Here is a 27,650-nt window from a genome sequence, read left to right as displayed (position 1 = left end):
TCTGTCCATCATGGACCATATTTAGGCAGTAAGGCGGCCATTGGAGGGTATTCAGGTGATGGGCTGTGCTGAGAAGGCGGGAAGCGGAAGGTCATGAAGTGTCCTGGTAGATGCCGAACACGTGGCCAGCAGGGGGTGTGGCCAGCACGGGGCGTGGCCGAGAGTCTGCACAGGTCTATTGGTTTTTCTATCCTTATTTGTCTGCTGATCTATAATAGTGAGCGGATGTCATGGTGGGTGCGAGCAGGGGCTGGAGCTTCAGGGTCATCTATTCACCTGACCTATGTATAAGTTATGGTCCGATTAAAGGGGTCGTCCAGGACTGGAAGAAAAGCTAGGAAAAAATGTGATCAAACCCCACATTATCTATCTGATGAAGCTCCAGTCATTGCTGCCGTACTTAGTGGGGTTTCCAGCCCCTTGCCCATACAATGTGCTGACAAACCAGGAAAAAGGTTATCTGAAGTGAAATTGTGAAAAAAAAATGTAATTTCATCATTGTTTTTTGTTCTTACACCATTCATCGTGTAGTGAAAGTCAACTTTTAAAGCTAACCTGACAGCTTATACATGCTTCTCAATCAATGGGCTCCATGTATCGGACATTGGCCGTATGATTTCAGCTATGTATGTTTTACTCACACTGTGGCGTTTCAGTGAAAAACATACTTTTCAGGAAAAAATCCTGAGCATTTTTGCATTGTGGGCACATAGCTTTAAAGTCACGCTGGAGACTAGGCGGATACCTGGCAGGTTGTCCCCGCCCTCTGCCAATGACTGATAGGTCTCTCCCTATACATGTATGCAAGGAGAAACCTGTCAATCAACATGAGCGAGCCGGAAGTAGCCATAAGGATCGGCCTTTCCAAATAGTTTTCCTATGCAGATTGGTCCCCTGCGGCTTATAAAGGGAACCTGACAGGTACCCCATAGCCTCCAAACCACCAGCATGTGTACATTCATATATAGAAACATCGCCATTTTTGCTCAATAAAGTCCATCTTTTCTAGGATCTGAACTTATTTGAGCTGCCTTCTTATATTTTTCTATTAAGATGCAATTTGGACAGGTTGCTTGGAGGCCTGGCACCCACCGTGAGTAATTGTGAAATGGTGCCGTTCCTATATATATATATATATATATATATATATATATATATATATATATATATATATATATATATATATATATATATATATATATATATTACACATACCCTGCCTAACAAGCCCTTTCTGTATAACTCATTAGCATGAGTATCAAAAACTATAGTTATATTCCATTTTCAATATGCAAATAAGTTTCAGACTAATCAATGGGGCATTAATTCCCCAGATTAGTTGTCCCACTCACAATGCTATCACTCCCCTGTGGACGTGATAACATGATTATCAAGAGCCTGCGTCATCGCCATCCCTCGCTAAGGCCACGGCTCCACTATCAGTATTCGGTCAGTATTTTTCCTCAAGAGTGGGAGCCAAAACCAGGAGTGGGTGATAAATGCAGAATTGGTGACTTGTTTCTATTATACCTTTTCTCTGATTGTTCCTCACCTTGTTTTGGCTCCCACTCCTGAGAAAAAATACTGACTAAATACTGATAGTGGGGCTGTGGCCTAAATCTCACACATGCATACGACTGTCTTTCTTACACATCAGTGCACCTCTGAAGCCAGTTGTACACCTCCTGGCTTCAAAAGTGCACTGCGCATGTCCAGAAGCAAGAAGCCTGACGTCTGTGTAGGAGCCGAAGATCAGCCACCAACTCACAGAAAGACATCTGAAGCTCTGTTCTTCTGACGTCAATCTTCTTTGCTTCTGGATATGCACAGTGCTCTTCTAAAGCAAGGAAACATCCACCCGGCTTCACAGGCGCACTGATATGTAAGAAAGAAAGCCATGTGCAAGATTCAAATAGAGGTGTGATGACACCGGCTTTTGCAAATCATGTTCTCATGATCATAGGCTGGAGCTCGGCAGCGTCAGCAGCCCCAGCACAGATACGTCCAATCGCACCAATCAGTGAGCAGCAACGCAGTATGAACTGTTAGTGACCATTCTGCATCACCTCATTCCAGATTGGAGATGTTTGCAGAGGGGTATCACCCCCATTATCTGAATGCAAGGAAGAGTGTGATCTTGTTCAAATTGTGCAGTAACACTTTGTCATCTCTGCTCCATCCCGTCTTCCAGCACAGGGTTACAAATGCTCCGACTCCATATCTGGCTTCATGGCTTGATCATAGATGCTGGATCCTGATTCTCAAGAAAATCCCATTAACCCCAGATAGTGAAAGAAATGCACAAAACACTTTTATTGGATGTTAAATCAATCAAATTTTATTACAGATCAAGTTATTATTATTTCAGTGTCTGAAATTTAGAATCAGCCAATTGCTATGAAAAAGACACTGAAAATGGCAAACCTTTGACTCACAAAGAATCATCCTTCAGCAGTCAGGAGAGGGAAACCTCTAGGGAACCATGGCTGGAGGACTGCCCTTCCCTTGGGCTTAGAAGGTTAATGCCAACATGTAACAGCAAATTGCACCAGAATTTGTACAATGTATCATATTTACAGTAAGACATAATATACATCCACTATAGATATGATAGCAGTGACATCACACAGTCACACATTACATCAGCAGAAAACAGAAAGTAATGGAGAAGGTCAAAGCTGGTGCCCTGTGCGAGCACCATATGGAGAAGCCTAATGCGACCTTTCCAGGCCGGACATGAGGGAGATCTGGCTGCAACATCTGTCACCCCATTGATCGCTAGGGTTAGTTTGGTCTGGCTGGCTAGGCGGCATGGCTGATCTGGCTGGCTAGGAGTTATCCCCTTCCTCCCTTTATAGATTGTGGAGTGATGAAGCTCCAGGTCTCCAGACACATCAAGTACTGCTCCTCATACGGCTGAATGACCTGTGGTTCCAGAATCTTCTTTCATATCATAGCTGTATGTGTTTATGACATCAGCACAGTTGCCGTAGTTACCACAGGTGTTTATTACTGGTGGTTCATTGACTAGAAAGTCCCTCTCAGTGTTCCAAGGAGTTAACCCTTGAATGACTGTCTTTGTGCCTTTCTCCAGAAGCCTTAAAATAATCTTGTCACTAGGCAGGACCATTATCATATTATATTTTAAAGTTGCCCTAACCAAAGTCTAATTAGTGAACGCATCTACAGATTTCATGTGTAAAAAGCACAATAATTCCCTTAAGCCCTACTAAATGCACAATATGAGCACAGATCAGTCCCATAGAGAATGAATGATACAGAGGTCAATGCAGTTGGATAAAGCAGTAGAAAGCCAAACCAGAGTGAGTGTTTCCTATGACACAATACAGCATACACTGCAGAGGAATGGCATACATGGGTGTCGTCCATAAAGGAAGCCAATCCTAAAACCGAGGCACAAAATAGCCTTCTTCCAAGTTGCCAGGGCCCATGCTGAAAAATATGAAGACTACAGGGACTCTATACTCTGAAGTGATGAGACCAAAGTAAATGTTCTTGGAAATGATGGCTTCAAAACTGTATGACGTCACAAAGGTGAGGAGTACAAAGAAAAATGCATGCTGCCTACAGTGAGACATGGTGGTGGCAGTGACCTTATGTGGAGTTGAAAGAGTACTGCTGATATCGGAGAGCTACATTTTGATGATCTCATGAATTCACAGATGTACTGCTCTATAATTAAAGAGACGATGCTACCATCTCTCCGTGCCCTTGGTAGACTCATACAACAATGATACGCATCTGAGGCCACTGTTGCATTTCTGAAGAACAGGGTGAGAGTGATTCAGTGGCCAAATATGTCTCCGGATATTATTAACCTTACTTTCATGTTAGGAGTTGTCAAAATTTTGGAAATTGTTCAGTGATAGACAGTCGGACTGGGGTGCCTAGGGCCCACCAGGGAAATTGACTCTAGGGGCCCACACTATAGCCCACCATAAACGGTTTTATTATTTGTAATTTTTTAATATAATATAAGGACAGGGATGTTAAAAGTATTTGTAATATACTTTATTAGGAAAATAAGTTCTGTCAGTCATGACGAGTCCTGATGTCCATGAGCTCCCGGCTTTCTCCTGTCCCTGATTTACAGGTTCTTTTTTTTTTAATTAAATTAGCAGCAGGGGACGGAGAAAGTCGGGAAGTCATGACTATCCAGGACTCACCATTATGTGTTGGAGCTGTCCAATACAAGATTTTGGCACAACTGAGTGACCCAGTATTTTGCTAGGGGGATCTGTCACTAGTTTGTTACCCTAAGGCCACAGCCCCACTATCAGTATTTGGTCAGATTTTTTTCTCAGGAGTGGGAGCCAAAACCAGGAGTTGGTGATAAATGCAGAATTGGGGACTTGTTTCCATTATACCTTTTCTCTGATTGTGTCTCACCTGGTTTTGGCACTCACTCCTGAGAAAAAAAACGGTCAGTGGGGCCATGGCCTTAGTTCAGATACTATAACATTGGTGACAGATTCCCTTTACCAAAATCCCTGGATAAAACCCGCTGCTTATATCCTGCAGTGGACATGCTCATGAGGAGGATCATGCCGGCATTATACTGATATATACTCCTATATAATGCCGGGTGCATTATGTACAATGTTATGAGTCAGAGTGAAATCCTTCAAGTGCACTGGACACCTCTTTAAAGGGACCCTGTCAGCACAGAATGACTGTTCAACCCAAGCACTTGGTGCTTCATGGCTGGGCAATCATTCAAGTCAGAGCTGTCAAATTAAAGAGGGGTGTGTGTGAAAAATGCTGGAAAACAAGCAAGTGGCAAGGTGAATTTAAATACATACATGAAGAAAGCGAGGTGGCACACAGATGTAATAAAATCCGCAAAAGGTGCCGCTTCCCTGCATTTTTAATGGAAATGGAATAAAAGAAGATTTTATTACATCGGTGTGCCACCTCGCTTTCTTCATGTATGAATTGTGACTTACTTTGTTTCTGGAGGGAGTTGCACCCGATGGTAAGATTGATTGCTCCAGTTGATGAGGTCGAGCTTCTGGAGTCTCTGCACAAGGACTGAGTCGCTGCAGTGCTGGTTGCCTGTGCATTTGTAGTTGAAGGTGAATTTAAATGTTTGGCCCAGCTGTGAAGCACCGAGCAATGGGGCTTAGCTTGAACAGTCATTCTGTGCTGACAGAGTCCCTTTTAAAGCGCACCTGTCAGCAGAATTGTGCTCCGTAAACTACATACACTGTCAGGTGGGCAACATTACACTGATTAAAATGATACCTTAATTGAAATCTGTCCTGTGGTTCTTGTGTAATCTTTACTTTCAGTTTGGAGATAATGATATGCTCGTGCTTCGGGGTGGGACTGTGGGGGTGCGCTCTATCTGGTGCTCTGCTTACTTATTCATCTGTATGCTCTTATGACAGCTCACTGTGCTTTCACTGACCTGCCTCCTGTTTTACCTAGCCCCACACTACGAGGTGCATTATGTAAAATAGGAGGCAGGTCAGTGAACGATACGATCAGTGAGCTGTCATAACAGCATACAGATGAATATGTAGTCAGAGCGCCGCCCCAAAGCAACAGCATATCATTATCTCCAAACTGAAAGTAAAGATTACACAAGAACCACAGGATGGATTTCATCAACCAAGGTATCCTATTAACCAGTGTAATGTCGTCCACCTGACAGTGTATGTGGTTTACTGTGCACAATCCTGCTGACAGGTGCGCTTTAAGGGTAACTTGTCACCTTGAGAAACGCTATTTATCTGCAGATATGGGGTTAATCCGTGGGTAAATAGTGTTTTAAGCCTGGTTAGTTGGTTACAGGGAGAATATTACTTTTTATTCTCCCTGCAGACACTCGCTTCCTGTCATAGAGTCTGTGCAAGGAGGGAGACATTACAGTCACTACAAAGTGAGCGTGCTGTAATAACGTCCCGGCACTTTGATTGTGACATCGTCCAAGAAGTCCAACCTCAGGCTGGGCTTCATTGAACGACTAACATGACAGCAATACATGCAACCCACAACTGTGTCACAGAGGTGTGAGGGGAGCAGGTGAGTGCATGCACCGGCCATTGTGCTATATAATGCCACTGTCAGTGATTGACAAGGGCATTTACACATACTTAAAACAGCAGCAATCAAGGCGAGCTCTGATCACTGCTGTTACAGGCAGATGCCGGCTATATATCACAGCTGACATCTGCCTGGTATGGAGCAGGCTCAGTTCCTGAACCCGTTACATAAAAGCACATGCTTAAGGTGACAGTTATGTCAGGGTTAGCAAATTTCACTTGTCTGTTCCTAAATGTGGAAAGATAAATGGAATTTCCCAACACATGTGAAAGAAACCCTAATAGATTTAGTAAATGCGCGCCGAGCATATAAATGTTTTTACAAACTACAATGCACCATTACATGCACGCATCTTGCAAAAATACATACAATTCTAGATACACAGACATATACGCAGACACACACAAACACATCAGTACATGAATATATCACCTGAACCACCATCAGTACATGGTACTAGTGATGAGCGCAAATGCTCATTACTCAGGTTTGCCTAGGGTGCTCAGATATGCATCAAGTATAGCGGGTGCTCAAGTGACATGTTTGTCAGGCAATCCCCGCTTATTTTGTCGCTGTCTAACAGCCGCAAAACATGAGGGGCTGGGACGCTAACATGTCACTCGAGCACCCGCGATACTTGGTGCATACCTGAGCACCCTAGGCAAACTTGAGTAATGAGCACTTTCGCTCATCACTATATGGTACATCAATTGTAATGTCAGGTCAACCCCATATACCTTTGTATCGAATGAACCTCCAACTCCCATTATGTCCTTAACAATGGAGATAATGAAAGTTGTTGTTACTAGTCATCAGACTGCGGACCATACAGGAACCACAGTACTGATGAGACGCAGGCAGTATCACAAATAATCATTTGCATCCAGGTATCTTACCTGTGACATCTTCCTGATTAGAGTCGTTTTCTTTATTTTCATCTCAATCTTGTTTGGACGCCATGATGACTTTTCTCATCCACAGCTCCGTCTCTGCAGACTTCCATCTTCTCTGGTCTTCTGAAGCACATCCCGACCTGGTGCCCCTAAAGATAGCAGTGTAAGTATAATAATGCTCCTGAATATCTGCCCTACGCCGAGCCCCTGAATAAACTATTAACCCTCACAGTGCTCCCTGCACAAAATATGACCCTCGCACTCTACCACACTTATGGTACATGTCCTCCACGTTGTCCTTTCTTTTCCATACTGCATCCCCTCTTCACACTGTCCTCTCACACTGTGTGTCCCCTATAGGGCCCATTCTCTATACTGTGCCACTTAATCACACTACCCCTCCTCAGCATACTGTTCCCTCCTTGCTGTGGCCTCACACTGTCCCCTCTCTATACCACCCCCCACACTATCCAGTCTCTATTCTGTTTCCTTTCACACTTTTCTCCCCCCATACTGTCTCCTCACACATCCTCCCCCCTCGCTCTCCATACTGTCTCATCATATATCACTCTACGCCATTCCGTTCCCGCACCCATTCACTATTTCTTCACACATTCTCCCCATACTGTCTTCTCAAATTTCTCCCCATCTCTCCCCAATTAACAGAAATGTTCGGAAGAGCACACGACATGCACAAAGACACACATGCAAACACACACGAAGACACACAGACATGCGGAAACGCGCAAACACACATGAAGACACGCACATACACAGAAATACACAAGCACACAAATGCAGACACGCACATATACACACAGAAATGCAGACACGCACATATACAGTACAGACCAAAAGTTTGGACACACCTTCTCATTTAAAGATTTTTCTGTATTTTCATGACTATGAAAATTGTACATTCATACTGAAGGCATCAAAACGATGAATTAACACTTGTGGAATTATATACTTAAAAAAAAAGTGTGAAACAACTGAAAATATGTCTTATATTCTAGGTTCTTCAAAGTAGCCACCTTTTGCTTTGATGACTGCTTTGCACACTCTTGGCATTCTCTTGATGAGCTTCAAGAGGTAGTCACCGGAAATGGTTTTCACTTCACAGGTGTGCCCTGTCAGGTTTAATAAGTGGGATTTCTTGCCTTATAAATGGGGTTGGGACCATCAATGCAGGGCACGCTGAATGACGTCACTTTTAGCAGACGCGGCTGCGGCCATGTCTGCTAGCTGTGACGCAGCAGTGCGTGCCACGGTGCGACCACTGCTCCCCTGCCTGAGCAAGGGACAACAGGGCATTTCCCCGGCACCCTGCCAGGCCAGTCTGATCCTGGTGATTGATTAAAATCTTATTTTTCAAAGGGGGTGTACTCATTTATGTTGAGCTGTGCATATTGTGCTGACGTTTTCTAAATAGTTTCCCAGGTATGCTCAGTTCTAGCTTGGATTCTACACCAAAGTTTGTGTGAAATCAAGATTCTAATAATTCTAAAAAGAAATGTGCATTCGTTGGATGAACGCATGCTTTCCACTTTTTCTGCAGATCTTCAGCACCGTACTATAACACTGACCTAACAGATAATCTTATCAATTTTCCATGCAAAAAATTGATAACCAGTATGGAGTTTGACATTTGAAGTATGTTTGAATCTTTCCGTGTCGCAGGGAAAAAAAAAATGTGTCAAGTGACTTATTGAGGCGGATTCTGTGTGAAACGACTTGTGGATTCCAGATGCATTAGCCACATTGAAAGAGATTTCACATGAAGCTGTAGCTCTGCTGCAGAAATACAAAAGTTAAGGGAAGCTGTAACCTCGGAAAACGCCATTTACCCTCAGACATTGGGTAAATCTGCAGGTTAATAGTGTTCCAATGCTGCCTGGGAGAAGATGAACTTTATTTCTCCTGGAGCCTCTGGCTTTTAGTCATGGGGGCTGTGCATGAAGCAGTAAGATTACCGCTCAGTACACATTGAGCAGCGGTTGAACCACGCCCCAGTAGTTTGACAGCTCAGGGTGCAGCGTGTATCTGCAGAGCGAACTGTCAATCAAAGTGCCAGGACGTGCTTACAGCTGTCGCTCACATAGTGAGTGGTGATTGTAGCTGTTCTGTGCTCGCCACGTGAATGACAGCCAGCTCCTGGGAAGAAATAAGTTAATTTTCTTCCTTTAGCTGCACTTTCAGGTGTTAGAACAGCATTGTAACGCTATTAACCCTATTTCCTCCAGTTAAATACTGCAGGTAAATGGCATTTTTCGAGTCGACAGGTTCCTTATAACTGAAAATTTCTGCCATGGACTGATTGGCAAATGTTAAATAGATTTTTGTAGCTCCCTTATCAGCGTGTAAACATATGTTGTAGGCCTCATTCAGATGTCCTTTTTTCCTATTTGTATTTTTCACGGATAGATCACATACCCAATATAATTTGTTTGGCAGTTCACGTGTCTTATTTTTTTTGAAGACCGTGTGGAGTACGTTTTTTATCCTAGTTGTGGATTAAAATTCTCCAATAAAGTCTAACACTGTTATCATAGGATAAGCTTTCCAATTTATGTATTTATTTTGCATACAAGAAAAACTGACCAAAGTTTGACATTCTTTTGCATACAGGAAAAGTCACTGAAATCTGATTGTCCGTCATCAGTGTGACATGTACCGGCACCTGGGAATCAGTTACAGTTAGCGCTGTTTCCAAGCGCTGGGTGCTGAATGCTCCCCTCATCATTGTCCTCTGCTTGCGCTGCGATCAGCGCAAGCAAGGGACAATGACGATGAGAGTAGTATTCTGCTCCAGCTGTGTCCTGGTGTAAAAATAAGAATAAAATTTAAAAAATCCTTATACTCACCTGTCCAAAGATGTCCCCCGCTGTAATCCACCTGACCACTCACGCTGAGTAGCCAGGAAAAATTACTTGCTCCAGCGAGCGAGCCCTGGAGCTCAGTGAGTGACAGGACACCGCTCGTTTAAGACTAGTTTTTGCATTGTCATATTTTGAGAGCTATAATGTTTCCATATTTCGACCGAAAGAGTCATGTAAGGGCTTGTTTTTTTATCGTTTTCTATTCCGATTTTTGGGAGGCAGAATAAACAAAAACCCAACAATTCAGGAATTCTTTTTTTTTTTTTTTTTTTTTTTTTTCTTTTATGCCGTTCCGCATGTGGTAAAATTGATAAAGCAGCTTTATTCTTCGGGTCAGTACGTTTACAGTGATTTTACATTTATATTTTTTTTTTATGTTTTGGTGCTTTACACAATAAAAACAATTTTATAGAAAGAATTTTTTTGCATCGCTTTATTCTGAGAGCTATAACTTTTTTTATTTTTCGGCTGATGGAGCTGTATGGTGGCTTGTTTTGTGCGGGACAAGATGATGTTTTCAATGGTACAATTTTTATTTACATTTGTCTTTTTGATTGCGTTTTATTCCACTTTTTGTTCGGCACTTTGTGTGATTGTCTACTAGGAATATCAAGTTGAAGGTTCCTTCCTGGAAGCTGGGACCTAGGTTTATTGGTCCCTATAAAATAACCGCCGTCATTAATTCAGCAGCGTTTCGTCTTGAGCTACCTCAGGCCCTTAAGATCCATAATGTGTCACAGGTCGCTGCTCAAGAAATATGTAGAATCTCTTGAGTCCTCTCCCCTGCCGCCGCCCTCAATCATGATTTATGGTAATTTGGAGTTTGAGATTTAGAGAATTGTAGATTCTCGCCTCCAGCGTCGTTCTCTACAGTACTTGGTGCACTGGAAGGGTTATGGTCTAGAGGAAAGAATGTGTGTTCCGGCATCAGAGGTGAATGTCCCCAGGCTGGTATATTCATCCCACACCTTTTATCCTGAGAAACCTGGTCCTGAGTATCCGGAGGCCACTCGTAGAAGGGGGGGGTACTGTCACGGGTGTGTCAGGTGTGACAGACAGTCGCTCTGGAGCCGGCTGCAGAAGGTCACTGCGCTTGGCATTGCAGATGCCTTCTTGATCCTCTCATCTCTTTTGTATTGTTATATCCTTCTTTCTTTAGGACCCAGCAGCTACCTCCACTTTCTGCTGCTGATTGACACACCCTTGCTTGGTAGTTAAATACTCTCAGGTTCTCCAGAGAGGCACTAGTGATAGTTCTATGTACCTCTGTGTTGGCTTGGAGCACTAGCAGTTGTCTAGTTTCTTCTCTGGTGCCCTTGGAGGACAGCTAGCGTTAGCTCTCTGGTGTCTGCTCAAGCTAAGTGTATCCCCTTTGTTTGTCTACCTTGTTGTCTTTAGTTTTTAATGGGGCTTAACTAGTGCTCACCCTGTCCCCACCTTATCTAGGGCCAAGCTCTAGGGACATTCAGGGCTTAGGTTCCTGCTCATCGATAGGTGTGGAACCTATATAGGGGTGGAAGGGTAGGCAGGGTGATATTAGATCTGCCTAGGGGTCTCCACTCCCCTTTCCCTAGTGTTTGGGCTTCCTTCACCTCTTTTCTTTTTGTTGCACTTAGTCTTTTCCTCATCTTGCGTGACACAGTCAGTGTAAAAACACAGACATGTGCAAAACACCTTAGGTTATAATGGATACGTGTCATATCCGTGAAAAAAAACACACGTACTGGAAACACAGACGTGTGAAGGAAGCCTAAGAGGAGAACTATGAAGCCGCTTAATTATCTCAGCGATAAGAGCACAACTTATGCATGCTCAGTCCTATGATTTAACCCCTTTCCGGCCCAAGGCGTACTAATACGTATCTGTGCCCTGGGTCTTATGGGCCAGATACGTATTAGTACGCCCTGGCGATTTCACCTGCGCACAGGCTGTGCGGGCTCGATCACCACCGGGTGTCGGCTGATTGTCACAGCTGACGCCCGGTGCTAAGTGCAGGGAGCGGTCCCGCACCGCTCCCTGCACATTAACCCCCGAAATGCTGCGAACGAAACCGATCGCAGCAAGGGGGTAGGTAAGCGCCCGTACCCACCTCCTCTCCGGCATCTCCAGTTTTACGGTTGTGCTAGGGTTAGGGTTAGGGTTGTGTTTGGGGTTGTATTAGGGTTGGGATTTTTTCAGAAGTAAGGGAAAAAAAATGACAACAATGTGGCGACTAGTGTTGAGCTCAAGTGCTCGCTACTTGAGTTCGCATCGGGTGCTCAGGTATGCACCGAGTATAGCGGGTGCTGGAGTGACATGTTCGAGTCTCCGCCCTATATGTTTTGCAGCTGTTATACAGCCAAAAAAACCTTGCAGGGATTGCCTGCCATGCACGAGCGATCCCCGCATGTTTTTTTTTTTGGGTGTCTAATAACCGTGAAACATGTGGGCGTGGACTCAAGCATGTCACTTGATCACCCATGATACTTGGTGCATACCCGAGTACCCGATGCAAACTCAAGTAGCGAGCACTTGCACTGAAGACTAATGACAACTTATTCAGTATGATGACCTAATGTTATCAAATTCTGTGTTGTACCTCTGGGTTCAAAATGTTCACTATACCCCTTGATAAAATCCTTGACGGGTGTAGTTTCCAAAATTGGGTCACTTGTGGGGGGTTTCCACCGTTTAAGCACATCAGGGGCTCTCCAAACGCAACATGACGCCTGCTAATTATTCAAGCAAATTTTACATTCAAAAAGTCAAATGGCGCTCCTTCCCTTCCGCACTCTGCCATGCACCCAAGCAGTGGTTTTCCCCCCACATATGGGGTATCTGCTTACTCAGGAGAAGTTGCACAACAAATTGCATGGTGCAATTTCTCCTGTTACTCTTATGAAAATGCAAAATTGGAGGCTGAAAAACATTTTTGTTGGAAAAATGTGAAAATTTTATTTTTACGGCTCAATATTATAAACTTCTGTGAAGCACCTGGGGGTGCTCACCACACATCTAGATAAGTTCCCTGAGGGGTCTAGTTTTTGCACATCAGGGGCTCTTGAAACGCAACATGGCGTCCGCTAATTATTCAAGCAAATTTTACATTCAAAAAGTCAAATGGTGCTCCTTCCCTTCCGAACCCTACCGTGCGCCCAAACAGGGGTTTCCCCCCCACATATGGGGTATTGGCATGCTCAGGAGAAATTGCACAACAAATTTTGGGGTTCATTTTTTTAATGATGCCCTTGTAAAAATAAAAAAAAAACTTGGTCTAAAGTGAAAAAATATATAAATGTTCATTTGTTTTCTTCCACATTCCAAAAATTCCTGTGAAGCACCTGAAGGGTTAATAAACATCTTGAATGTGATTTTGAGCACCTTGAGGGGTGCAATTTTTAGAATGGTGTCACTTTTGGGTATTTTCTGTCATAAAGGCCCCTCAAAGTCACTTCAAATGTGATGTGGTCCCTAAAAAAATGGTTTTGTAAATTTTGTTGTAAAAATGAGAAATCGCTGGTCAATTTTTAACCCTTATAGCTCCCTAACAAAAAAAAATTTTGGTTCCAAAATTGTGCTGATGTAAAGTAAACATGTGGGAAATGTTATTTATTAACTATTTTGTGTGACATATCTCTCTGATTTAAGGGCATGGGTAAAGGGGTTTTCCCATAAATTAGAGTTGATTTTAATCAATAGATCTTGGAATAATAATAACTTTCACAATTGGATGTGTTTAAATAAAATGTTCCTGTGCTGAGATAATCTTATAAATGTGTCCCTGCTGTGTACTGTGTAATGGCTGTGTCTCACAGTGTACGGAACATGGTCTGATCATAACACAGCTCCTGGGCAGGGGAGGAAGAAAAAGAGCCATTGATTGAAATTAACTTTGGTTTGTGGGAAAACCCCTTTAAGGAAGCAGTCAGGGACGTCTGGCACTGCTGACTTTACTGACTGCTAACTACAAGGCCACATTCACACGTTCAGTATTTGATCAGTATTTTACATCAGTATTTGTAAGCCAAAATCAAGTGAGGAATAGTGTTGATCGAGCACTAAAACGCTCGGGTGCTCGAAGCTCGGGCCGAGCTCACCGTGATACTCGGGTGCTCAACCCGAGCAACGAGCCCTATGTTAGTCTATGGGAGACCCGAGCATTTTTGCGGCGGCATCCCCGGCAGTCTGTAGAAAGCCTAAAAAGTGCCCAAAACGATAGTGACAGTGCTCAAATTACATGGGGACAGCATGGGGATCGCCCCAGGAAGCATTTCTGACCCCCAGGTCACTGCTGTCAACAACGTGGTCAGAGGTATTAAGCCACTTTTACGGGCTCACAATAAAACGTTCAAAAACTAAACTGAAACTGCTTTCCTGTGAAATATGTTAAGGAACATCCTTTCCAGGGTAAAGACTTGTTTGTAAGGTAAAATAAATAACCAAAAACAAAAATACTCCTCCACGCCTTGGGCTATGTTCAAAAGTAGCATTTTTTATGCGTTTTTGCACTTTTGTATTGCTTTCAACCGTGACAAACGCATTCACCGGGAAATGTCATTTTAACATTTTACAACCTTATCTGGCCATGTGCTGTGTGACACATGCATACAGTGCTGAAAAGACATGGAAACAGCATGGGGAAGACCCCTGGAAGCATCTCTGACACCCAGGTCACTGCCTAAAAATGTGCTCATCAGAAGTGATCCTTGCCGCATCAGAAGATGCAGACTTGCAACTATCCCCGTGCAAGTCCTTGTCCCAGGGCAGTGTTCAATTGTACCTCCCCCATTCCTTGCAATGCAAGCCCAAGTATGCAGCCTGCCACCCACCCACCCCCAGGCTGCAATACCATACTGCTTGCTTGCTTGCACTTGAAATTGGGCCTTTTAGGCATGTGGAGGCGGAATCTGGCCACCACGTCATGGCTGCATCGGTGGCCTGGTATCCATACTCAGTCCCCAGCTGCCCGGCGGCTGGGTGTCCACGCTTGGTCCCCAGTTGCCAGGTGTCCATACTCGGTCCCCAGCCACCCCACGGCCGGGTGCCCACACACTTTTCCCCAGCCACCTGGGGGCGGCCGGGTGTCCATAAATGGTCCCCAGCTGCCCCTATTTGTCCCGGTGCGCCTTATGCACAAGCGCGCATACCAAAACATTACCTGTGCCCTCCCCAGTGCATTTAGTGGGTAGGACAGCCTAACCACAAACACGTGGACAAGTGAATGTGGCCAGGGATGGTCCATCTCACTGACGCCTTCACACTGGGTTAATATTGTGGAAGCCGGGACACAGTTGGACACTGGGATGCAACACGTCCTCCAGACATAGAGGATTGCGGGTCCTGGGTCAATCAGGCTTCAACACAAAGCTCAGAAGGTAGACAGCAGCAGTGGTCGGCCTCCTACACAATGAGTAAATTATGTATGATCATGAGGCCATCCATCTCCTTAGCTTTCTGTTCCTTGGAATGCAAGCGCATGTATGTAGTAGCGGCTAGGCCTGAGGTGGTCAACGTTTAGGCGCATATCCTACCTCCAAGGATTGCTGGATGTTTTCCTGCTACTATCCCAGTTCTATGACTCCCGTTAAAACAAAGCTTCAGGTGATGAATGATGGATGAGGTGGTGGCAAAGGAGAAAGAGCAGGAGGAACAGGGACCATTCAAATCAATATCAGGCCAGTCAACCACACGTCTTGTAGGATATGTTTCTGTACCAAAAGGAGCGGTTCGACTACACAGTTATAGGGCATACAGTGAGTGCAATGCCTACCAAAAATTTTGAGGCACTCCAATGCCCCTTGGAAGTGACATGGAGGTCAGAGGGCCTTAACTAAACCGTTTTTTCCATTTATAGCAACTGGGTCTCCTGTACACTGTTGGCCTAAGCAGTGAATGGAAGGCTTTCCAAAAATTATGAGGAACTGCAATGCCCCTTGAAACAGACGTGGATTACAGTATACTAAAAACCTTCTACCCATTATTGGGGAGTGGGTCTCCCTTAGTGTTCGCCTATGCATTGAAAAGCAAAAGCTGACTAAAATTAGGAGGAAATGCAATGCCCGTTGGAAGAGTCGTGGAGGTTAGAGGTAATTAAAAACAACATTTCAATGCCCCTTGGAAGAGCTGTGGAGTTCAGAGTGGTTTAACAAGACGGTTTTAATGCCCCTTGGAAGAGACGTGGAGGTCACAGCAGCTTAACAAGACCGTTTTAATGCCCCTTGGAAGAGACGTGGAGGTCACAGCAGCTTAACAAGACGGTTTTAATGCCCCTTGGAAGAGACGTGGAGTTCAGAGTGGTTTAACAAGATGCTTTTAATGCCTTTTGGAAGAGACGTGGAGTTCAGAGTGGTTTAACAAGACGGTTTTAATGCCACTTGGAAGAGACGTGGAGGTCACAGTAGCTTAACAAGATGGTTTTAATGCACCTTGGAAAAGACGTGGAGTTCAGAGTGGTTTAACAAGACAGTTTTAATACCCCTTGGAAGAGACGTGGAGGTCACAGTAGCTTAACAAGACGGTTTTAATGCCCCTTGGAAGAGACGTGGAGGTCACAGTAGCTTAACAAGACGGTTTTAATGCCCCTTGGAAGAGTGGTGGAGGTCACAGTGGAATAAAAAGACAATATCAATGACCCTTGGAAGAGACGTGGAGGTCACAGTAGCTTAATAAGACGATTTTAATGCCCCTTACAAGAGCCATGCAGTGCAGCATATTAAAAACATTATTCCCATTATTGGGGAGTGGGTCTCCCATAGTCTTTGCCTATGCCTTCCAAGCAAAAGCTGCTAAAAATTAGGACTGAGGAACTTGCAATGCCCCTTACAAGAGCCATGCAGTACAGCATATGAAAAACATTATTTCCATTATTGGGGAGTGGGTCTCCCATAGTCTTTGCCTATACCTTCCAAGCAAAAGCTGCCAAAAATTAGGACGGAGGAACTTGCAATGCTGGCAACACGGACCACCGTCACCCTGGTGGTATAGTGGTGGTGGTGGAGGCTGAGGATAAGGAGAAGAGCAAAAAACAGCCGAAATGAGGAAGCATATACCCATGTGTGGGTGTGAAGCGGTGTATGGGAATACACCTCCCGAAATAACACAGTGGATTTGACTTTGTTACTCTGCTGTCATTTGGTGGTGATGAGAAGTCTGGCCCAATCCAGCCCTTGTTCATTTTGATAAGGGTCAGCTTGTCAGCATTGTCATTTGACAGGCGAGTGCGCTTATCAGTTATAATTCCCGCAGCAGCACTAAAAACACGCTCCGATAACACGCTAGCGGCAGGGTAGGCCTGGACCTCGATGGCGTACAGAGCGAGTTTATTCCAAGTGTCCAGCTTGGATACCCAATAATTAAAAGGCACAGAGGAATCACGGAGGACGCTGGTACGGTCAGCAAGGTACTCCCTCACCATCTTTTGAAACTTTCCACTCCTTGTGAGAGTACCCCACGCCTCAGGGCCTGTAAGCTGGGCGGGTCTCAGAAAACTGTCCCAGAACGTTGACAGTGTTCCCCTGCCTCTGCTGGATTGGAGTTGCGTCTCTCTCGCCTGTACGCCTTGGTTGGGCAACGAACTGACCTCTGCTGCTAGCGTGTTCAGATGGGAATTTTTTTACAGTTCTGCAGCAAGGGCCTTCTGGTACTGCCCCATTTTTGTAGACCTCTCCACCTCAGGAATAAGAGAGTGAAAGTTGTCCTTGTAGCGGGGGTCTAAAAGTGTCACCAACCAGTAATGACTGTCACCCAACATTTTGACAACGCGAGGGTCACGGTTAAGACAGCGTAACAAAAAGTTAGCCATGCGTGCCAGACTGGTAACGGGCAAGACTTCCATGTTCTCACCAAGATGACGACTGACCATGCTCTCCTCCTCCGACTTCTGAAAATGATCTGACAGGCGGCGTACTTTGACGAGCAGATCTGGTAACTCGGGGTACGATTTAAGAAACCGCTGAACCACGAGGTTAAGCACATGAGCCAGGCATGGTACGTGTGTGATCTCACCTCGCCTCACAGCCGCCACCAGGTTATGGCCATTGTCACACACGACCATGCCTGGATGTAGGTTCAGCGGTCTCAGCCACAGATCTGCCTGCTCTTTCACAGCTGTCCACAACTCACAAGCAGTGTGAGGTTTATCACCTAAGCTTATGAGTTTCAGCACAGCCTGTTGCCGCTTGGCTAAGGCAATACTGCAGTGCTTCCAGCTTGTAACTGATGTGGTGATATCTGAGATGGAGGCTGAACATGAGGAGGAGGAGGATCATGCGCAGGAGCTGTACACTGTGGGGGCAACTCTGACTGACATAGGGCCCGCAATCCTCGGTGTGGGGAGGATGTGTTCCATCCCAAGGTCCGACTGGGTCCCGGCTTCCACTATGTTTACCCAGTGTGCCGTCAGGGAGATGTAACGTCCCTGGCCACAAGCACTTGTCCACGTGTCCGTTGTCAGGTGGACTTTCCCAGTAACTGCGTTGTTGAGGGAACGGCAGATGTTTTGGGACACGTGCTTGTGTAGTGCGGGGATGGCACACCGGGCAAAATAGTGTCGGCTGGGGACCAAGTACCGAGGGACGGCCACCGCCATAAGGTTGCGGAAGGATTCCGTCTCCACCAGCCTAAAAGGCAGCATTTCCAACGCAAGCAGTCGTGAAATGTGCGAATTTAGGACTGTGCCCTGTGGGGCGTTGACTGCGAATTTGCATTTTCGTTTAAAGGTCTGGGATATGGACAATTGAACGCTGCGGTGGGACGTGGACGTTGATGCTGTTTCTTGAGAAACTGTGAAAGCAAGTGAAGACTGAGAGGAGTGGGCATCTTTGCATGCAGTATGGACAGGGGATTGCCATGCACGCACAACAGGGGCTTCTCTTACACGCACAACAGCGGAAGAAGCAGTGGTGACACCCGCTGACACTGGTCGTGGACCCTGGGGTTCGCCCCACAAAGTCGGGTGCTTTGTTGACATGTGCCTGATCATGCTGGTGGTGGTCAGGCTGGTAGTTTTGTCACCTCTGCTGATGCTGGCCTTGCAGGTGGTACAAATGGCCTTTTTGGGGTTATCAGCAGAGTCTTTAAAAAAATTCCAGACTCTGGAAGACCTACCGGTTGTACTGGCAACGTCCCTCGTGTTGGTGTTACGGGGAACGGTTTCCCGCCTTCTGTCTGCGGTCACCACACTGCTTCTTCCTGCCTGTTGGGGTACTCTGCCTCCCTCCACCTGTGTGCTGCTGGCCTCGCTCTGTGTGTCCTCCTGCCATGTTGGGTCAGTTACTAGATCATCCACCACCTCCTCTTCCACTTCCGCACCACCGTCCTCCTCCTCACTTTGTGGCAATTGTGTCTCGTCATCGTCCACCTCTTGTGACAAATTGCCAGCGTCGCCTTCCTGTGGCCGTGGCTGTTCAAATATTTGGCCATCGCTACATGGGATCTCCTCTTCCACCACTTCAAGCGGAGCAGGCGAGGGGCCCAAATATGGAAATGGACCAGTGAACAGCTCTTCAGAGTGTCCAACTGTGGGATCAGTTGCTGTCTGACGACACTCGGCATGGTGGGAGGAAGGAGCATCAGGGTGGTATGCGGTCGAGACTCACGGCTACGAACACTTGACCATGTGGAAGACAGACCGGAGGTGGTGGTGCCCAGGTGACTGGAAGTATTATCTGCTATCCAATTAATAACCTGTTCACACTGATGAGTTCGCAATAGTGGTGTTGTGTGCTTCCATAGTAATTTGGTCAAGAACTGGGAGCGAGAAGATGTGGCTGTTGGTTGTGGCACATTTTCACCTTGGCCACGGCCCCATCCTCTGCACGCACCATCACCAGAACGTCCAGTTCCACGTCCCTTGCCACACGCCTTGCCCATTGTAAATGAAGTAAAATAGCTTACACTCGCACCATCAATGGCAAAAGGGTAATAGAAACGAGATTAGAACCGTGGAAGAGGAAAACCACAGTTCTAGTTCTCTGGCCTACACCAGAATCTTTTAAACAGATATATTTGTGTCTGAACACTCACAGACACACTCAATTTTTTTTTTTTTTTTTTTGGGGGGGGGATACCAAAAGGTTAATAAGACGTGTATTTGTACAGTCTGACTGAGGGAAAAAATAACAAAAAAACAGGATTTAGATGTAAAAAAAAAGGATTTTTCCTTGCCCCTGAGACCTAGGGCTAAGTCTAGCAATGTGAGAAGCAGCACACAGGACTGTAATGCAGCGTTTGCTGGTATAACCACTGCGTCTCCTATACAGCCTGCCTGCCTGATATCTGGGATGGATATTAGTCCTGAGAAGGACTGTTTGTTTGATTTTGCAGCCTTTAGAGACCCTACAGTATAAATCTCTCCCTAGCTCAGCAGCACTCTCCCTACACTGTCTGATCCGGAGCGACTGTGTCCAAGATGGCGGCGCCCGGTTTTAAATACTCGAGGTGACGCTGTGCGGCCAGCCAATCACTGTAATGCCCACAACCAACATGGCTGCGGCATTACAGTGACTGGCTGGCAATCCCTGCATGTTCATTGGCTCTGTAAAGAGCGCCAAACGTGCAGGGCGGAGACCCGAGCTCCCGCCCGAATAGCCCGAAAATGCTCGGTGCTCGCCGAACATCCCGAGTAGTGAGATGCTCGGGCAAGTACCGGGCATGCTCGCTCAACACTAGTGAGGAACAATCAGAGGAAAAGTACAGGGTGGGCCATTTATATGGATACACCTAAATTAAATGGGAATGGTTGGTGATATCGACTTCCTGTTTGTGGCACATTAGTATATGGGAGGGGGAAAACTTTTCCAGATGGGTGGTGACCATGGTGGCCATTTTGAAGTCGACCATTTTGGATCCAACTTTATGGAGTCCATAAATAAAATGCAGCCCATTTGGCATAAAGGCAAAGCAAATTACCCAAGTTGCAACTCAGTCCATATATCTTCCGGCATCCAGCCACTCAGCGTTAGTCGCTCACGGTTCAGCACAGCATATGCAAACTCCTTTCTGGAGCAGGTTTTTTCCAGACACTGACCACCTTCTGAGTCAAAAGGCTGGCAATTTATTAGCCCTAAAACACACCCTGGAGTGGAGATAGGGTGGAAAGCTTCCCTCCCAGCACTTAGCTATCCACCTGTAAACCATGCCCTTGTAAACTTGGCTATTAACCATCTCTGCACCTAATGTGCAGGAGAAACTTCCATGTTTTATATCACTGAAGCCAATAGTCTCAGTGACAAATATTTCCCCTCCAGTATTCTGCCAGTGACTTTGTCACAGTCCATAAACTTCATATTGATAATAAGGGTGCCAAAAGAGGGTTTTGGGTTTTTTTTTGCATCTGCTGGGCTGGTATACCGTACAGACCAAAAGTTTGGACACATCTTCTCATTTAAAGATTTTTCTGTATTTTCATGACTTTGAAAATTGTACATTCACACTGAAGGCATCAAAACTATTAGATAACACATGTGGAATTATATACTTAACAAAAAAGTGTGAAACAACAGAAAATATGTCTGATATTCTAGGTTCTTCAAAGTAGCCACCTTTTGCTTTGATGACTGCTTTGCACCCTCTTGGCATTCTCTTGATAAGCTTCATAGCTTGATGAGCTTCGTAGCGCAGCTCCGGGGCCCGCTCGCTGCAGGAGTCATTCTCCTCGGCGTGAGTGGTCGCATGGAATACAGCTGAGGACACTTAGGAGAGGTGAGTATAAGGATTTTTTAAATTTTATTCTTATTTTTACAGTTGGACACTGTGGGAGAAGACTACTACCCTCATCACTGTCCCTGCTGGTGCTGATCGCAGTGCTGACAGGGAACAATGATGAGGGCAGCGTTCAGCACCCGGCGCTTGGGAACAGCGCTAACTGTCATCCGTGTGTCATCAGTGTGGGACGTTTTGCGGCCCATGCAGCGGGTAAAAAACAGACATGTCAGCATGTTTTGCCCACGGACACATGGTCTGTGAAAAGTGTAAACACACTGAGATGTGCTCAGAACCATTCATTTGAATGGGTCTACGTGTGTGAGTGTCTCCGGGACGTGTGGAAACTGTCACCACAAGTACTGGACACTCTCACGTGTGAAAGAAGCCTTAGTGTGTGTCTGTGTGTGCGCTTGCTTTCTTGTGTGTAAGCGCGCTTCTGCATGTCTGTGTGCTCTTCCGAAGATTTATTATATTTGGGGAGAGATGGGAGAGAAATTTTAGGAGACAGTATTGGCAGATGTGTGAAGAAACAGTATGGTGAACTAGGGAAGGGGTGATGTATGGAGAGAGATAAGTGTGAGGGGTCACAGAACAGAGACTAGGTAGTGTGGGGGAAGGTAGAGAGATGCAGCAGAATGGGGGGAACAGTGTGAGGGCACAGCAAGGAGGGAACAATATGCTGAGGAGGGGGGAGTGTGATGAAGGTGCACGGTATAGAGACTGGGCAGTATAGGGGGGACACAGTGTGAGAGGACAGTGTGAAGAGGGGACCCAGTATGGTAAGGAGGGGGCAGTGGGGAGAGCATGTACCATAAGAGGGGTAGTGTGGGGGTCATATTTTGTGCAGGGAGCATTGTAAGAGTTAAGTTTATTCACAGGCTCAGCGTAGTGCAGATATTTTTACTCAGGAGCATTATAATAACTGTTATTTTTAAGGGCATCGTGTTGGGATCTGCTGCAGAAGACCGGAGAAGATGGAAGTATGCAGAGATGAGGTGAGATGAGAAAAGTCCTCAAGGGGTCTGGACAAGATGAAGACGAAAAGAGAGAGAACGACGCTAATCAGAGAAGATGTCTCAGGTAAGATACCTGGATGTAAATGTTTATTTATTATATCGACTACGTCCCATCAGTACTGTGGTTCCTGTATGGTCCACAGTCTGATGATGACTGGTAACAACTCCCTGTATCTCTATTGTTAATTACATACTGGGAGTAGTAGGTTCATGCAATACAAAGATATATGGGTCTGACCTGACATTACAAATGATGGTGGTTCAGATGATGTATTCATGTACTGATGTGTTTGTGCGCTTCTGCATGTTTGTGCGCGTCTGCGTATCTGGAATAATATGTATTTTTGTAAGATGCGTGTATGTAACTGTGCATTGTGGTGTGTAATAACATTCATATGCTTGAGGCACCTTTACTAAATCTATTAGGTCTCTTTCACATGTGTTAGGGAATTCCATTTGTCTTACCACATTTAAGAACAGACAAGTGAAATTTGCTAACCTTGTCATAACTGTCACCATTGGGATGTGCTTCTACGGAGCGGGTTCAGGAGCTGAGCCTGCTCCATACCGGGCATATGTAGGCTGTGTTACATAGCCAGCGTCTGCCTGTAACAGCAGTGATCAGAGCTCGCCTTGATTGCTGCTGTTATGAGTATTTAAGTGCCCTTGTCAATCACTGACAGCGGCATTTAGATAGCAGGATGGCCGGCACATGCAGTCACCTGTTCCCTTCTGCCCCCTGTGACGCAGTTGCCAGTAGTGCTGAGTGAGCGTGGTCTAATAATGTGTTATCCCAGCATGCTCGGGTGTTATCCGAGTATCTTGTAGTGCTTTGCTAATATGCTCGAGTCCCTGCGGTAGCATGTTTTGCGGCAGTAGACAGAAGCAACATATGCAGGGATTACCTAACATGCTCAGCACTAGTTGCGATTTGTTGCTGCCATGTTAGTCGTTCAGTGAAGCTCAGCCTGAGGTTGGAAGATGTCGTAGTCAAGGTGCCAGACGTTATTGCAGCACCCTCACTTTGTAGTTAGCGGTGACTGTAATGTCTCCCTCCTTGCACCGGCCCTATGACAGGAAGCGAGTGGCGGCAGGGAGAATAAAACATAATTAAGCCGTCTAACCAGGCTTTAAACCCTATTTACCTGCAGATTAACCCCATATCTGCACATAAATAGTGTTTCTCAAGGTGACAAGTTACCATTAAAGGGACTCTGGCTGTATGGAATGACTATTCAAAGTCCTGCCGCTTGGTGCTCCACAACGCGGCTAATCATGTAATTATAGTACACTATAGAAAAACATAACAAGTAATAAAACCGTTTATGGTGGCTATAGTGTGGGCCCCTGGAGTCAGTTTCCCTGGTGGGCCCTAGGCACCCCAGTCCGACCCTGCCCATAGACTTGTATGGGTGCGCGGCATTCGATATACGCTGCCAATGGCATCATGTAGCTTTTTTTTTTTCCCTCATGACAACTCAGCATGAGAAAAAATACACTGGTCGGCCGTGCTCTATAGCATAACATTGGAGCGAGTGCTGTCTGGTGAAACATCGGATAGCACTCGTCCAAGTTATACGCTGGCTACTCAGCAGTGTGAGCGGACCCTAAAAGATCTAAAAACACTGAAGCTGCAAACTTTGTGAAAACCAAAATTTGTGTCAATCTCAAAACCTTTGGCCACAACTATAGTTTGTACTGTAAAATCTGTCAACAGAAGTAAGTACAGTACTTTAGATGATGTCCTGCATTATTTGATTTTGCTGATAGATGGCAGCACTAAGCTATATATTAGTTCTTTTCTCTGTAGGTTCAGGGTTTATAAATTTATTACTAAAATTAGATCTGACTGCACTATGGGAATATAACCTTACAACCCACTCCAAGATTTGGTGAAAGTGTTTTTATTTAAATATTGATTAATCACTCTGCAAATTAAGAATTTTCTAACATTCTAATATATTCAAATGCTCACAATTTTAGACTTTCCATAAGATCCCATTATAGTTATTGGTCTGTCGGACGCCATGTCATGGACTGATGCCATATTTCAGCACTAAAAAGTGGAAATTTGGTGCATTGTGAACCTAGCCTTACAGAAATATATCACTAGCTGTGTGTCCATGTTTGGGACCCGGTCCTTCTCAGCCCTTATTCACACAAGGCGTCACTATGACACAGGCTAAGGTTTTAACATTAGAGGTTAGGACCATTCCGAGCTTGGATACACCTTGATGTTGGTGGGATGGCTTCTACACTTTTTTTTTTTATCAAAAACGGTGTTTACTAAGTATTCAATGTTAATATGCACTACCCCCACTTTCCACATATAGAAATATGCGCGCCATTTACACCAAGAAATTTATGAAAACATTGCAATCCTCATTGGCCCCGATCTACTCCCTCTCCTGTCCTGACTCTGCACTGAAACATTAAGGAAACATTGCAATGCGCCCTGGATGAAGCCGCACCTCCTACACAAGGAACAACTCGGCACAGACGGTCACAACCCTGGCACACGCCGCAAACACGTCTTCTCCAGCGGTGCTCCAGGTGCGCTGAACGGCTGTGGAGAAAATCTAATCTGCCCGAAGATTTCATCCATTATAAATTTATGCTTAAAACATATAACTCTGCGCTTCACCTCTCCAAACAAACTTACTTTAACAACCTCATCATCTCACTATCCAATAATCCTAAAGGCCTCTTTGACACTTTTCACTCTCTCCTTAATCCAATAGCACAGACCCGACCACCGACCTCAGCACCGACGATCTGGCTAATTATTTCAAAGAAAAAATTTACCATATCCGACAGGAAATTTTCTCCCAATCCCCAAATGTTATGCATGCGCCTCCCTCCCACATTGTATCTTGCTCACTTTCTGACTTCGAACCAGTCACAGAAGAAGAAGTGATCAGGCTCCTTGCATCTTCTCGCTGTACCACCTGCACCAGTGACTCTATTCCCTCACATCTCCTTCAGTCCCTCTCCTTAGCTGTCGGGACTCACCTAACAAAAATATTCAACCTCTCCCTCTCATGTGGTATTTTTCCCTCGTCTTTTAAACACGCCAGCATACATCCATTACTTAAAAAAAACATCCCTTGACCAGAACTGCACTGCTAACTACTGACCTGTTTCCAATCTTCCCTTTATCTCTAAATGCCTGGGACACTTGGTCCATTCCCGTCTTATCCGCTATCTCTCAGACAACTCTCTTCTTGACCCTTTAAGGCCCTGTCACACATAACGAGATCGCTAGCGAGATCGTTACTACGTCACGGTTTTGAGATCGCTGGAGAGATCGTTGGGGAGCCGTCAAACATGCAGAACTTGCCAACGATTTCGGCCGCCCCAGCGATCTAACTAACGATCTCGTTGGTCGTTGGGGCACTTTCACACAGCAGCTATTTCAACGATCCACACCTTGATGGGGACTGTACTGTGTCACAAAGGCGTGCATAAAATTATTTTTCCGCGCCCCCTCTTCTCCGATTGGTGGACGCTACTGCGTTCTGATTGGCGGCAGGTTTAAAATAAGGCGACGTTGCAGCAATTCCTTTCCTTTGTTCCTATCTGCGCTCTGCTTTCGGATCGTAGCAGTGTTCTCCGGGCAAGATTCGTCCATCTGGGATTTGTTAAGGCCCTGTCAGCGTCCTGATTTTTGGATCCTAGTAGCGTTCTACAGCTGTAATTCCATTCATCTGGGCTTTGTTCCTGACAAGCGTTCTGGTTTGTGGATTTTCTTCAGCTGTGACTCCAAATCGATTTTTTTGGTTCTTCAGGCAGCTATATTGCTTTGTTTACACGGTAAGTTATTTTAGTGGGTTTTTGCCACACCCAACAAGTATACATTTGCTTATGCATCGGAGGCCATTTTTAAGGGGGTCAACAAATGGTGTGCATTATTTTTTTACCATGTTTTAAAATGTTTCATGTATGCTCACTGTATGCTATCCTTTTTCAGATGGCTTTCAAAAGTGAAGAGTTTGTGAGGGAAATGATTGACCTCTACCGCTCCCTGCCGTGCCTTTGGCAAATAAAATCAACAGACTACTGCAATAGAGAGAAAAAGAGGGAGGCATACCAGCAAATGATTGCCCTCTTTAAAAGGCATGGCCCCAACGAGAAGGTGGATGAAGAGCTGGTGAAGAGAAAAATCCAGGGTCTACGCACCGTATATAAGAAAGAACTCAACCGGGTGGAGAAGTCAAAGAAGTCGGGTATCGGCACAGATGAGGTGTATGTGCCGACATTATGGTATTATGACTTGCTTGCCTTCACCCGTGACCAGGAGCTACCTCGGCGAATGGCGTGTACGATGCGGCCGACCCCGGAAGAAGACCCCGACATCCGGACTGACTCCCCTGTTGAAGATGTAAGTACCTTCTTTGCTTCCCTGTAAATAGCATTTATACTTTCAATGTACATGCCATAGTTTAGCCGCCCCTCATATTTGTTTTTTAGTGCACGTGTACCCATGCTGGTCATAACATACCTGCTGGATGTTGTAACCAAATCTTAACTTTAATTTTGTGTTCCCACAGCACCATCGGCAAGATGACGACATCCCGGCTACGGAACGTGCTATGGAGGAGGCGAGTGTGCTGTCAAGGAATGAGGAACCTATGGCATCGGCAAATGAAGACCCTATGGCCTCTACAAGTGAAGACCTTGTGCCTCGGCGACAAAGAAAATCAAGGAAAAGAAAGGCCAGCTTGCCGCCATTGCCAGATCTAATATCTCTGGCGAATAAGATTCTACTGCTGCAGACCCAGGCCAAGTGGGACAGCTTTGCAACATTTGCTGGCGAGAGACTACAGAGGCTGGATGACCGACAGAGGGCGCACGCAGAAAGGGTCATGTTTGAGACTTTAAGTAAAGTGGCAGCTGGTGAACTTAATGAGACTTCTACTGTACATACTCGGATCGACCCTGGCCCTTTTCAACAACATTCTTGGACCCATATGCTGGACCCACTTCGCAGCACACCAGTGCAGAGGATCCGGCATCCACAAAGCCTTGCCCCCCCCCCCACAGTATCCCATGTGTTCGAATTCTTTTGTTTCCCCCAGGCATGGATACACAAATACAGGCAATCGATATGA

At 45.5% G+C, this 27,650-nt stretch overlaps 1 protein-coding gene across 1 annotated transcript; it reads left to right on the top strand.

Annotated features, from left to right (window-relative positions):
* The first annotated feature begins 35 nt into the window (after positions 1 to 35).
* On the top strand, positions 36 to 27,650 carry LOC141246169 (uncharacterized). Its single transcript, XM_073669117.1, has 3 exons — positions 36 to 173; positions 26,510 to 26,920; positions 27,090 to 27,650. Exons 1-3 carry the CDS (start codon positions 111 to 113, stop codon positions 27,648 to 27,650), a joined length of 1,035 nt encoding a protein of 344 aa, XP_073525218.1. The 5' UTR covers positions 36 to 110.

The sequence above is a fragment of the Phyllobates terribilis genome, unplaced genomic scaffold, assembly GCF_046119375.1.
Source record: "Phyllobates terribilis strain yellow unplaced genomic scaffold, ASM4611937v1 Scaffold_2__4_contigs__length_985480577, whole genome shotgun sequence".
In the NCBI taxonomy this organism is placed as follows: Eukaryota; Metazoa; Chordata; class Amphibia; order Anura; family Dendrobatidae; genus Phyllobates; species Phyllobates terribilis.
This window is presented reverse-complemented; position numbering and strand designations above follow the sequence as displayed.